The sequence below is a fragment of the Wolffia australiana genome, chromosome 2, assembly GCF_029677425.1.
Source record: "Wolffia australiana isolate 7733 chromosome 2, ASM2967742v1".
Classification (NCBI taxonomy): domain Eukaryota; kingdom Viridiplantae; phylum Streptophyta; class Magnoliopsida; order Alismatales; family Araceae; genus Wolffia; species Wolffia australiana.
Genome location: NC_135836.1, coordinates 16,273,531 through 16,288,130, shown reverse-complemented (window position 1 = coordinate 16,288,130; position 14,600 = coordinate 16,273,531). Strand labels below are relative to the sequence as shown.

The window sequence follows — 14,600 nt, the reverse complement described above, 5'->3', positions numbered from 1 at the left end:
TGCACCACAGCACTGACAAACGCCCATGATCGGACCATCCCTACCTTCATTGTCATCACCCTTACAAATGTTGACAACGCCATTGAACTAATTTTTCCAAAAATCTGCATTTCTCCAGGGCATGCTCAAAAGGCCATGGCTGAACATGTAAACCGTTTTGAACGATGAGCGTTTGGGGGCATCAAATTTCTGGGTTTTTTTCTGTTATTTGGTTAGTGCAGCTCAATTAATGAAGAGTTGGCTTGCTCAATCAATATTTTGAGGTTTCCATGCATTGACGCCTGAATCAGTTTTCTGTGTTCTAAGAACAGCCATAGTGTTGTATTACTATGTTAATTTCATTCCGTGATACCAGTATTCGATTTTCCTGCGCCGCTGGGCCGCCTCAGTCTAAACTTTCAACAGGAATCCACAGTAAAACTCGTGCATCGATACATGAATATATACAAATAGAATCAACTGCTTTGCTACGCCCTCGAAGTTTCAAATTTCATTCGCAGTCAAAAGTATTCAAAAAAGAAAACTAACTTTTAATCGAGTCGCCCTCAAATGACCAGCCAGGGAAGTCGGAGTCCAAGAACAGACCCGTGGGAGTAGATTTGTAGAAGGCCACTGGCACCTGCTTTATCCGCCGTTTAATCTGCGGATAGTATGACAAAAATATTCAATCAAAGAGAAAAGAGAATAGGAAATCAAACTTCTGAAGATTGACCGGAAAATTAACAAACTCCACCTCGTCTCTAAAGATGGAAGAATAGGAACCGGACGAAAAATCTGCCACTGCAACTTCCGAGGTCTTCGCTCTCATAGTGAGATCAGCCTCCAGAGATGCCACAAATCTAACACCAAGTTCCAAAGGATACGATAGAAATAAACATTATTGAGGGAAAGGGGGATGTATTATTGCGATGATTAGGCCAAAATTGTGAGCAAGAATTTTAATATTAGGGAGGGGAATATATACAATTTTGGAAAATAGTCTCAATAAGGGAGAGAGAAGTGTTAATGCAATTCTTCACAAAGTGACAGGTTTTGCCAGGGGAAGGAGTTTGGGGTAAAGAGTCAACACAAGAGCGAAAGAGGGAAATTTGGAGATATATATTGAGAGAAAGATGTACATCGATGTACTGCTAGGAAAAAAATTCTGGGAAAGAGACAATAATAAGAAGAAAGAGGGGAAAGTGTGTGTGTGTGTATATATATAGAGAGAGAAAGATGCATACTCCAGTAATGCCAGAGACAATTACTTGGGAAGAATATTAATAAGAGAGATATATATTGAGAGGTGTATATTACTTTCATGCTTAGGAAAAATTGAGTGACAAGAGAGAGAGAGAGAGAAAGAATGAAATAAAGAGATTGTTACCTAGACACAGCTGGGCAGTAGTGGTCGCGCATGGTCTCCACTTCCCACAGGGAGCTTCCTGTAAAAATTCCACGGCGGATAAAAAGGAATAAGTAATAATCATAACTGTGAAGAATGCAGAGAATTCTGCCTTTGGGAACAGATAGGACAAATGAGGCCTTTTTGAGACAAATGAGAAAGATGCAGAAGAAGTTTATTGAGATTTTTGATACAGAGAAAAGGGGAAAAAACTCACATATAAACAGGTTGGGAAAGACTTTCCTTTATAGGCTAAGTCCTTTCTCAAGATAGCCGTTGGGGGCAACGGTCATATAGTCGTTGCCCCAACGGCTATTTTAAGGGGCAAAAAGGTCATTCTTTGGGGAGCGATAGAAAAAGAAAGAAAAAGAAGGAAAAGAGAAAGGAAAAAGGAAGAGAAAGTAGGAGAGAGATAGGTGGGCCATTTATAACTCATGGCCCACCTTTTTACATGTGTGTCAAAATAGAAAAGGATGAAATTAGATGTTTAACACTCCCCCTCAAGTTGGGCATAGATGTTAATCATGCCCAACTTGGACGCCAAATCTTGAAACTGTCTTCCTGGTAGTCCTTTGGTCAGAATGTCAGCCACCTGTTGCGGTGATGGTATGTATTCTGGACTGATGAGTCCAGAATTAATCTTCTCTTTGATGTAGTGTCTGTCAATTCTTGCATGCTTCAGACGATCATGATGCACGGGTTCTTGGCCATAGCAATAGCTGATTGACTGTCAGAATATAAGATGATTGGCTTTGGAGGAATGAGTTTTAAATCAGTTAGAATATCGTTAAGCCACATTCCTTCGCAAACACCTTTCTTTAAAGCCCTGAGTTCTGCTTCAGCACTCGATATTGAGACTTCCCGCTGCTTCTTGCTATGCCAGGTGATTAAATTTCTTCCCAAAAAACTGCAGTATCCAGATGTAGATCGACTATCATCCAGAGAGCTTGCATAATCTGAATCGGTGAAGATTTTAACCGTAGGGTCTCCCCCTGCCTGAAATAGAAGACCCTTCCCAATTGTCCCTTTCAAATAGGAGAGAATACTGTCAGCTGCTGTCTGATGAGACTGTCGTGGATCTGACATATACTGACTTAAAGAGTTCACAGCAAAGGATATATCTGGTCTTGTGTGGTTTAGATAGAGTAATCTGCCAATCAATCTCTGAAATGATGTCTTATCGATGGGGTCGTCCTTGTCGCTCTGCTTGGCTTGAAGTTTGACATTTGTATCCACTGGAGTGCTTACTGGCTTACAATCCAATTTACCTGTATCCTTGAGTAGATCCAGGACGTACTTGTGTTGAGATAGGACAATGCCGATCCTGGAATAAGCTACTTCAATACCAAGAAAATAAGTGAGTTGACCTAAAGATTTAATATCAAAGTTGCTGGTCAGATGACGCTTTAGATTTCCAATTTCCTTGATATCGTTGCCAGTAACGATAATATCATCAACATAGACGATTAAAATAGCCAGTTTGGAGTCTTGGCCATGTTTGAAGAATAGGTATGATCACCCTCACTTTGTGAGTATCCAACTGATATGAGAGTAGATGAAAATTTCTCAAACCATGCTCTTGGGGATTGCTTTAATCCATACAGAGATTTCTTTAAGCGACACACATATGATGAGTTTTCATGCAATAGATAACCGGGGGGAGGAGCCATATATACCTCTTCTTGCAGTTCTCCATGTAGGAATGCATTTTTAACATCAAATTGCGAAAGATCCCACTGATGCATGGCTGCAAGTGCAATTACTAATCTTACTGTATTCAGCTTGGCGACTGGAGCGAATGTCTCATGATAGTCTATTCCATAAGACTGGGTATATCCTCTGGCCACCAGTCGAGCTTTATACCTTGCAATAGAGCCATCTGAATTATATTTAATCGTATATACCCATCTGCTACCAACCAATTTCTTTCCTTCTGGGAGTGGGCCCATATCCCATGTACCATTCTTCCTTAATGCCAACATTTCGTCATCCATAGCAGTTTTCCATTCGGCTTGAGACATAGCTTCTTGAACATTTCTTGGAATGACAGTGGTCAGTAGTACCTGAACAATCTTTCTGTAACCTGAGGACAGACGATCATAAGACACATAATTGCATATGGGATATAATTTCTTACTGCGGCATTCCCGAGTACCCTTGCTGATGGCAATAGACCAACCTTGATTAGCTGGTGCTGAAAGGTCTTCATGAGTATCTTCCTCGTTCTGCATCTGAGTAAACTCTTGTTCTCCATCTAACTCTGGATTGTCCTCAGCCGTTTCCGCTCGATCCATAGCTGAAGAGGAATTTTCAGATGGATTAAATCCCAGATTTTCCGTATCTAAATCTGTTCCTGTTTCATTTACTTCCAAATAACAGTCAGATCGATGTCCCTAATTGTAGAACATGCTGTATTCATCAAACTTCACGTCTGCGGTAACAAATGTTTTCTTAGTAAGAGGATGGTAACACACATAACCTTTCTGAGTAGATGAATACCCCACAAAAATGCACTTGAAAGCTCTGGAGTCCAATTTTCCTGCAAAGTGGGAATAAACATATGCTACACACCCAAATACTTTAGCAACCAAATTTGTATGAAGAGATAATTCTGGGTGACTTGAGGCTAATAGATCAATCGGTGACAGTAATGACAGGGTTCTAGATGGCGTTCGGTTGATAAGATGTACAGCAGTAGCCACAGCATCACTCCAATAAGTCTTGGGGCAGTTTCTTGAAATAATAGAGATCTGGCTGCCGACATAACGTGCCCACTATTTCTTTCAGCAAGTCCATTTTGCTGAGGAGTGCTCACACATGAGGATTCATGGATAATTCCATGCTCATTCATGTATTGATTAACTTCAGAACTGAAATACTCCTTGCATTATCAGATCAAGTATTCTAACCCTTTTCCCAAACTGGTTATTGATCAACTCGATGAATCGGATGATCACGGTTGGGACTTCTGATTTGTGTTTAAGCAGGTAGATCCAGGAATATCTTGAGTAATCATCCACAAAGATTATAAACCATCGGTGCTGCGATCTTCCTGTAGTAGAACAAGGACCCCAAACGTCACTATGAACCATATCGAATGGAAATTTCTTCCTATGATCAGTTCTTGAAAAATGAGATCTTCTATGCTTGGCAAATTGACAAGACTCACAAACCAATCTTTGGATATCAATGTTTTTAAACAAATCAGGGTACACTTGTTTCAGAAGATGAAAGGAAGGGTGTCCAAGTCTCCTGTGCAGTAAGAAAATACTGTTTCTTGACTGAGTGTTGAGAACCATCTTCAGAGTCCTCTGTCCTTCTAGTTCGTCCACTAGCAGGAGTCCCCCTTGCCTTCTAGCAGATAAAGTCTTCTGGCCGGTTTCCTTTTCACACAAAAAACAGTTAGATGAGTCAAATATAAATCTCCAACCTGTGTCGTCCACTAGTCGTTGTAGTGACAACAAGTTGGCTTTAAGTCCTGGTACATGAAGAGCACTTTGTAGTAATACATCTTTAATCTTTATTTTCCCAATTCCTGCCACTTTTAGAATCCCACCATTGGCAGTAAAGACAACATGATTATCATCTATTACTTTATATTCCTCAAAGCATGATTTATCAGGTGACATGTGATCTGTGGCTCCAGAATCTACTATCCATCCATGAGATTTTGGTTGAAGATTTTCATATGTAGTAAATGCAATACTTTTATATTCACCTGATTGGGCGAGAGACGTGGAGCTGAATTTCTTGAATACTTTCTCGACTTCTTCAGCTATGAGCTTTTGAATATCTCCTTCTTCTTTCTTTGGTGCTTCTCCCACTTGACTGCTGGAGGATGCAACGTAGGCTTTATTCTTTGCTCCTGGGTTCCATAACCCTTTCTTTTTGAGGTCTTCCTTCCATGCCAGCTTCCGGCACTCCTTAATATGATGTCCTGGCTTGGTGCAGTAGGCGCAGACTACGGGTTCTGTGCCGGTTGCTTCCTTAGACACGTGCTTAGACGATTTTTCTCTTGACTCTTCTTTTTTAGCGGCATGTGCTACTGAGACAGAGGGCTCAGTCGATAATTGTTGCTTTTGGCCTTCTGGCGGCTTGATCTTCTTTCTACAATCGGCACTTGTTGCCTCCGAGATCGCTTCTTCCAATGTAGGGAATTTCTCCCGATGGATTAGCTGGGATCGGAGACTTTCATATTCAGAATTTAAGCCCATGAGGAAGGTAAGTGTTCTTACTTTAATCTCCCTTTGCCAGTACTCGAGATTCTGAATTGAGACTGGCCATAGCTGATCAATTTCCCTCCATATTGCCTTGAGTTGGGACGCATATGAAGCTACTGATAATTCCTTCTGCCGGATGAATTTTACTTGAAGAAGGAGGTCATACACCCTCCAATCGTTTTGCATTTCTGCACAGGATTTACGGATTTCCCTCCATATATCTGCAACCACATCCATTAGATAATACTGATTTCTTTGTTCTACCTCCATATTTCTCACCATCCAGTTGGTGATGTATGCTTCTTCTGCCCGCCAAAGCTTCAATCTGAGCCTATCGGTAGGTGGTGAATCATCAGTAAGATGGTCACCCATGAAGGCGGCGACCAGTGACCTTTCGGTCAATTTCATCCAACTATATCCGTTTGTACCATCATACTTAAGATCCAGATCTGGTATGACCAGTCTGTTCTTAGTATAATCATATATATGAAGCACTTCGTCTGCAGAGGATTCTTCTTCCGAGCTGTATGCAGAAGCTTTGGCCTGCTTGGAAACTTTCCTGGAAGCAGCCTTTTTTCCCATATGATGATAGAACTTGCTTGCAGACTTGCAGACTTGCAGACTATGGAGCTCCTTTCGTCAGGGAAGGTTGAATGAATCAACCTCGCTCTGATACCATGTGAAGAATGCAGAGAATTCTGCCTTTGGGAACAGATAGGACAAATGAGGCCTTTTTGAGACAAATGAGAAAGATGCAGAAGAAGTTTATTGAGATTTTTGATACAGAGAAAAGGGGAAAAACTCACATATAAACAGGTTGGGAAAGACTTTCCTTTATAGGCTAAGTCCTTTCTCAAGATAGCCGTTGGGGGCAACGGTCATATAGCCGTTGCCCCAACGGCTATTTTAAGGCAAAAGGTCATTCTTTGGGAGAGATAGAAAAAAGAAAGAAAAAGAAGGAAAAGAGAAAGGAAAAAGGAAGAGAAAGTAGGAGAGAGATAGGTGGGCCATTTATAACTCATGGCCCACCTTTTTACATGTGTGTCAAAATAGAAAAGGATGAAATTAGATGTTTAACAATAACGATGGTGCCAAACGGTAGTCATTGAGCCAAAATGCGATAGAGGAGAATCAAATCATAAAATTTGCCCGTGGCCTCCCCTGTATGTGAATTGTCCACACAGAGGAGATGCCCCCGGAGATCGACTCTGCAGAGGCTGACACCTGTGCATTGGAGTCAGCCTGGACGACTCGCACATTAGGGAAGGAAATTGGCGGAGAGGGTCGTGCTCAGATGTGAGAGGACAACACTGTTAGACAACACACTGGGAGGGCAAGCAGTGGATCGAAAGGTGTCAAAGACGACGCAAAGTAGGAGAGGATTGCGAGCCTTAAGGATCTGATACCATGTAGAATTCGTAAGCAGAAGCAAGAGAGAGACGAGAGAACAGAGTGGCGGGAGGAGCCCCAATGTCCTGGGAGTCGGGCAGAATGTCACAATATAAGAACTTAATAACTCATTTTACCGATGCCCTAAGAAGAATAACAAATAAATCCCCTAATACAAACGAACATAATATAAGGTATAAAACAACACTTTTAAAAAATGAAATAAAAATTAAAAAAAATATCTGTAGATCGAAACATCAAGAACTCTTCAAGCACTTACTCATAGCATTTGACTTCACGAGGTCAAGCTCTTCAAAATTAAATAGATCCTTTCCAAGCTCCATGCCTGACTGTCTGGGACCAGAATCAACCTTACTATCGTCATGAGTAGGTTCATCCGCAACATTAGTGGAGTCGCCATCGCTACAATTCTGTACGAAATGCCGGAGAATAAAATAACTAAAAGTTTTAGATTCAGAAATCATAAAAACCCTTGCATTGGAACAAAAAATTGACTTTGCAGGCAGTAAAACTCAAACAACCATTGAGATTTTCGAAAAAACAGAACCAAATTGGAAACTGGTTGTTTCCGGAATTTGAAAACAGACAGAACTCCATGCATAAATAGTCAGGAAGTATTTTCTGTCGTGAAAATCAACGTCTCCCATGAAATTCACTATAGTACCGAAAATCAAAAATCATCCACCTTTAAGGTACTACTGCTAAAAAAAAGAACCGTACAGCAGGACAAAACTAGAGATATTCGCACCGTACAGGAGAAGCATTGACGAAAGAAAAGCATGCATGTGGACATGGAAAATAATTGAAAGAAGGGTAGCTGCTTACCTGATGCACCAGAAAGTTAATCGAGGGGTGTCTCCGCAGAAGATTGTGGATGATAGCAATGATAACCAGAGATCCCGAGGGCGGTGTTGAAAGCGTCAACCTGCTTAACTTCTTTGCAAATGCAGCAGCCACGTAAGCGGGAAGATGAGATGACTTCAGGGAAGTGTCCAAGAGCTGTGGAGAAAAATCAGTATTGCCGTAAGTGTTTTGCAGTAATATTTCATTTTTCAGTAACTTACCAGTCACACTACATCATTTTCCCTTTGAAACTCATTACACAAGTTAAACACGTTTTACATCAAAATCCCAATATTTTGAAGTGATTGAAACGAAATCATTACATGACCAAGTTCGTAAAAATTCATAATGGATCCCACAAAAAGAATTGAACCATGTTCTGCAACATTCCTTTCAATGCGATCTTGGAGAATAAAAACAATCTATGGACATCACAGGAACAATGTACAGCAATCCATAATCTGAAAATGATTACTTTGCCTGTATTTTTCCCCAAGAGAAATTATACCAGTCGAAGGAACACCAAACGACATGTATATAATTAATCAATGATAAACGTACTGTTTCATTAATAGAAAATTTACCTGTAGAAACCTGGCCCTATGCTTGGCCATAAAAATTGATGGCGTCAACAATGCATACAACTTATCGTAGTACTTCGGATACTCGACTCCATGTTTTGTGATTAGGATGAAGAGACTGCTAAGAGCCATGACACTGATAACACCGCCAATATCATAGGACCTCGTCAAGAAATCACTGAGACACAAAAACGAAACAGTAAGAGCAATCTTCAATCATCAAAATCAACCATCAAGAATCTGGAAAGAAGAATAGCGCAGTTTACCACAGTATGACCGGATTGGCAACATGCGGGATTACTATTTGTGGGAGAACAACAAGCACCTGGAAAATAATGAAAGATGTTAGAAATCACAGACATCACTGGAGAAAGTCCATGGTCATGCACAAGTTAAATGATTCCAAAGAAACGAAGTACCTCCTTATAAATTTGGAGAGAGAGAGGTAGTTTCAGGAATGAAATCCAGGCTCTAGTGAATTTTCCTCTCAACTTTTTGCTGAACCGTGTAGGAGAACCAGCCTGTTCACATTCAAAATATTATTACCAGACTTCAATATCAGGAAAATTCAAATAGAAATACAGTGAATGAAGGGAAATTCAAAGAGACAAGTTTGATGAATGCAGAAAGACCACAAAAATGAGATTTTGAAGTCTGACGGAAAGCTCTCTTTGTTCCTGGAAATCTAGCCTTCTACTGATTCGTCTATCCATAAAAATTTGTCACCGGATATCAAAGTTCACAGGAACAAGAGCATAAGAGTGAAAGTCAGAAAAGTTTCAAATTAATAGCTAAGGGCGCTCAAATCGTTCCTACCGTTTTTTGCTTTTTAGGTTCAGCATCCACAGAGGCCCCAGAGGAAACGGTGCTCTCTGTCTCTTTCACATCAGCTTCTGGAATGAGAAAAGAATTTATTTTTTTTTGAATGAAACGAGAAAAAAATTAATAAACAATGTAAAAAAACTGTCAATAGAGAACGTAGAAAAACTTCAAAAATTGACAATAATGAAACTATGCAGACAAAATAATAACATAATGGCAGACCGAATTAAAGTTCAAAAGGCAGCAACAAAAAGGAAACCTGAAAGAAATACGCCATAACATAAGAACGCCACCTGATTGACTCCACATCTCATGACTTGACGCCTTACACAATCCATCTGGTGGAGGAACGCGAGATAGAATGTGGAACAAATGTTGAGCATTGCTCTCCAATCTGCATCATATGAATGTTCTTAGAATACGTCCCATTTCCTGTAAATTAGACTGCAGGCTAAGAGGAGCGTCATCCCTTGCAATAATGTGCAAGAAAACGTAAAATAAAAGTGTGATTGTCACGAGAAAGAGTAGCAAGAACCAAATTACAGCATAAAATATAGGGGTGATATCTGGGCAGGATATCTGCGCGATTAGGGCATTTGAATTCACCTGGATTCTGATGCGCCGTCACATTCAGTAATTTTATCGATGCCCTCTGCTACACATGCCGAGAAAAGAGGTCAGGATGCAAAAAATTATTTGGAGATCTGTTCCCACCCCACGGAGATTATATTGAAATCATACAATTAGATGGAAATTTCAATTCAAAAACCCAAAGAGAGACAAAAAGATGGACGAGTACATACTAGTAACAGAAGTCTCAGAGCTCATAGCAATCTTTGCCAAGCTTGATAAAGTGAAGCACCTGCAGTCAGAAGCATGAAGTAGAAATAATGACAAGTCATATACATAGGTTGCAAATAATGGACGAAAAATTCAACTGGAAAAAAAATTGTTCAAAAAATTTTCAACTGGTAAAAAGACATGGTCACGAAAGTCTTGAGAGACATGTGGCACAGATTTGAGTCCGGAACTGAGATCGACCCCAATCAGAGGGGCCTCAGGTCTTTGGCAGGGCATGGGCTAGACTTTCTAGCAAACTTAGGGGTTTTTTGAACCCAAACTAGGGGACGGAGACAGTTTTAGAGATTGGATTGACGACTGGTCAGCCCGAGGCCTGATGCATGAAGCTTTCCCCCCCCTTTTCGAGTTGGCAAGGAGTCTTCGAGCTTCGGTGGGCACATGTTTGGACGTCACATGCAATCCAATTATGCAGGGTGCACTGTCTGATCAGAGATTGGAAGACCTCCTGAACGTGCAACAGTCCATTGTGCACCTAGGGCCCATCATAGGGACATGGGATAGCTGGGTTTACAAGAGGATCAGGGAGAGTACAAAAGAAGATGCAGACATCATCCGTACATGCCGATGCTTATGGAAGCAGAAAATCCCGTTAAAAGTGTGGATTTTTGGATGGATGCTTATCAGGAGACGTATTATGACACATGTTCTCCAAAAACGAATGATCCCAGACACATTGACAGCATGTGCTCTGGGTGCAATGGCTGCACCGTAATGAGGTGGTACTTGTGGGAAAGGCCATGTTGTCGGACTCGGTGCTACATGATGTGAAGAATTGTATATCCTACTGGTTTACAAGGAAGTGAAGGAGGGAAAAGAGGCCACGCTGGTGGGACATGTACTTTTCACTGTCACATATAATATTATTAATTTTGGGTTGATCACCAATTTTGAGAGATCTTCCCTCTTTTTATTCCAAAGAAATTCTCCTTCAGCAATCTGCTAATTTCCTAGTGGGTCTGGCCAATAAATATCGACATAAAACGTCTAAACCGCAAAGTTACCCATTGATTCCAGCACAAAAACCTCCAGAAACTTTGCACCAAGCTTGCCTTAAATTATTTGATCGAAATAATATGATATTATAAAGAAATGCATCTGATTTATTGCAGCTTACCGAACATCAATGAACTTGAAATATTTCTCCACGAGTAGGTCAACTGTGGGCTTAACAGAGGATGAACTGTGAACCTGAATCATATAAAGTGAAGAACACAAATAAAAAACTAATAAGACCACAACAGGTTGTCATGATAATTCAGCTTTTTTTCCTTCCAGGCGAGACCACAAAAACTTAATTCTACCAATGGAGGTTGTTCTAGCAGAAGTGTCAACATGGATTGCAGATAAAGTATTTACGATCGATTTATACAATAGTAATACAAGCAGATGCGCCACATGAATAATTCAATTGGCTTTTATGATTTTCTGAGCCGGATAAAGCAAGCATACCATGCAACCATGAACTATCGCATAATAATGAATGAAGAAAAAAGTAGACAGGCTCAAGATATTGGGAGACGTTGTTAAGAAATACCCGTTTATTTAATTTGCTCTCGTGATTAGAATAGGAAGTTGAAGCATCAAGATTTGAATGACTAAAAAAGCTCAGTCGATAAGAAGCGCATCGAGCGCTAATAAACAAAGTGAAGAAACAACTTGGTGACAAACTTTACAAAAAGAAATCGTTTCTAGTCTGAAGCACTAAGAAAGAAAACATCCGGATCAAATCATAAGACGTAGCTTTATTTTACACATTTTTATCTAATTACACTGTTGTTAAAATACCATGTTCCTCAAGCGAATACACTAGGCATGTACGTGTCTTACCAGGCTGTGGATGAGTTCGTAATAAATCGCCGAATGGAATTTTCCGCCTTTCCCTCGCTTGACAAACTCCATCAGCGCCTCCAAAGCTACATCCTAAACGCATATACAAACACGATGAGTCAATGAGCTCAACAATGCGACATCAACAAAATGACGCATAAGGCCCATGTTGACAACGCATGAGCATTTAGCAGTGGAATTGGATAAAATTACATAAAGCACAAATCAATCTAGACACTTGCCTTCACGGAATCTTCCGTCTGAGGAGATACTGCTAATTCGATGAGGGAGTTCACGAACTCGTCGAACCGCGACCGGAGCCACACTCTGTACACCGCTTCGGGATCCTCCACTGTTTTCCCCCCAAATTCAGGCCCCAGCGGCTTTGCACGCGAAGGAGAAGAATGCAATTCGGCAATGAGCGTGATGAAATAGGACTGGAGAGTGAGGAGCGACTCTAGAACGAATTCGAGAGGAGAGGAAGGAGATAGGAATGATAAAATTCGCGGAAGGTTGTTGACGTGAGCCCTAGACGAGAGCAGTTCTTCAGCGATCTTCTTCAACTGAGAGATGGCCATGCGATCTCCCTCGCGACTCGTCCGCTGCTTCTTCGACGGGGCCGGAGCCATGATTGAATTGCGCGCTGAGTCTTCAACTCTGCTTCGGCGGGGAGATTGAACTAGGGCTTTTATAAAGATTCAAAATGAGGGATGGTGAGAGGTTTTATACTATCTCTCTCCGCTCGCCATAGTTCACAATTTATACTTCGGTTTAATAGTATTATTCTTCGAGTCAGTTGAGAGTATAGTGCAGGGACGATTTGTACTTTCTCGCCGCTCGCTATAGTTCCCAATTTATACTTTGATTTTTTCGTCCCATAACGAAAAAATCGTCCCGTCCGTGAGTTGGACGAAAACCGAGGCGGAAATTCGTCCCGAGACTAACGGACAGGACGGTTTTCATCCACTCGGAAAAAAAAACCGTCCCGTCCAGAGGTCTAAGACAAAAAAACCGTCCCGTCCGTGTCCCTGCACTGATTTCGGACGTCCGTCTCTTCCAAGCCCGGATAATCCGGAACTATACTAGTGCTGGGACGCGGCCGGGATGGTTTTTTGATCCCAGGATGAAATAATCGTCCGAGTCTGTGAGGTTGGATGAAAACCTGGACGGAAAGTCATCCCGAGACGAACAGACGGGGCGGTTCTCGTCCACTCGGACGAAAAAACCGTCCCATCCGGAGGTCACAAACGTAAAAACCGTCCTGTCCGCGTCCCTACACTGATTCAGGACATCAGATGGGACAATCTTCGTCTCATCCTGTCCATCGTCTACGTCCCGGATGATCAGGAACTATAGTTGAGAGGATATTTTCCAATCACATTACTCGTTGAAGCCAATTTGAACTTTTTCTGAGTTGGAAAGATAATATTTTGCATCAAAAGTTAATCAAGCATTATGAAGAAAAGTTAGGTTCATCAAATTTGACTTTGTTGGTAGTATTTCCTTGAAACTGATAAACTTAATCCCCCCTCATTGCATTAGTTGACCACTTTGATTTGGACTAAATGTTTCTCATATCAAGATTGGCTGTTGAAAATTGATTAGTCAATTGTTATTCTCATTACATCTAAATCGCCTGAAATCAAAGTGGCTTAGATTTAGTTATTCAATTGGATATTTTGGCCCAATATATTTCATTATTGAATCAAATTTTATTATGAACAATATTTTTCTTCTGCAACTTAATTCATGGCAATGGAGGTAGATAGTATGATTTTTAGATACATTTACTGAAGTTTTTATTTTTATATCACTTTTAAAATATTAATTTTGATAAAACTTCAAGTCAATAGGAACCAATGTAATGCTTTGATTTTAAACATGGGTTGATGTCAGGGATGAGACCAGTCTAATGTGCCGATTTAGGCTTTGCGAGAAAAAGGGGACTGGAACCAAGAAAGGTTAAACCTTATTTTTTAAAAGGAGTTTCACAGGGACACATGTCTAATACCAGTGTGTGTATTAAGAAAACCACTAAAAACATGATTTTGATGAATAAAGTTTACCACATGCGAGAGTTATCTAGCTAAAAACCAAGAAATTACGTAGATCATCAATTAAGTTAAGTTTATCTATGCTATACTTAGAATTACTATTTTTATTGAATCTCTAGTGATAAAATCACTTTCAAATTTAGATTTTTTTCATGGAGACTTTGATATTGTCCTCTAAGTTATGGGATGAAATACAGTTCTATGCAATTGATAACATATAATTTATAGTATTACTTTCATACATATTGCATTTTTATTTGCACTTAAATGATTATAATTCCATGTTATCATGCTAAAAATAAAAAATTGTCTTCAGTATATTCTCCTGAATTTCCCTGATTTCACTGATTTTTCTGGAATTTTCTAGAAATTATTTTGTGGAGAACATGAAGAAAAGGGCTCTAAAACTGCTCTAGGTAGTTTTTGCAGGCGTAAATATCCTATTTTATTGAATTTTTTTGTATTTTAACTTCTTTTGGAAGAGTATAGGGGTTTTTTTGCAATTTCCCTGGTGAAATAGGAGCGGAGTGGCATATATCCAAATACTTCTAGGGTGGCGTTTAAATAAAATATTTCAAAAGCAGAGGGGTTTTTCTGC

General features: G+C 40.2%; 2 protein-coding genes across 3 annotated transcripts; both read right to left on the bottom strand.

Moving 5' to 3' along the window:
- Positions 1–408: 408 nt before the first annotated feature.
- EMB2762 (CCAAT-binding factor) lies at positions 409–12,665 on the bottom strand. Of its 2 annotated transcripts, none has more exons than XM_078592315.1 (15): positions 12,191–12,665; positions 11,949–12,041; positions 11,236–11,309; positions 10,064–10,122; positions 9,867–9,912; positions 9,554–9,654; positions 9,255–9,331; positions 8,858–8,959; positions 8,705–8,763; positions 8,442–8,616; positions 7,840–8,013; positions 7,274–7,424; positions 1,367–1,424; positions 734–839; positions 409–640 (listed from the first exon to the last, which is right to left on the bottom strand). In XM_078592315.1, the coding sequence occupies exons 1-15, from the start codon at positions 12,575–12,577 to the stop codon at positions 524–526; spliced, it is 1,779 nt and encodes a 592-aa protein (XP_078448441.1). In that variant the 5' UTR covers positions 12,578–12,665; the 3' UTR covers positions 409–523. The 2 variants fall into 2 exon arrangements, with proteins under 2 accessions (XP_078448441.1, XP_078448440.1); XM_078592314.1 differs by having other exon boundaries at positions 9,867–9,915; positions 12,191–12,664.
- On the bottom strand, positions 4,665–6,509 carry LOC144717008 (uncharacterized). Its single transcript, XM_078592316.1, has 2 exons — positions 5,103–6,509; positions 4,665–4,767 (listed from the first exon to the last, which is right to left on the bottom strand). The coding sequence occupies exons 1-2, from the start codon at positions 6,184–6,186 to the stop codon at positions 4,739–4,741; spliced, it is 1,113 nt and encodes a 370-aa protein (XP_078448442.1). The 5' UTR covers positions 6,187–6,509; the 3' UTR covers positions 4,665–4,738.
- Positions 12,666–14,600: the final 1,935 nt, after the last annotated feature.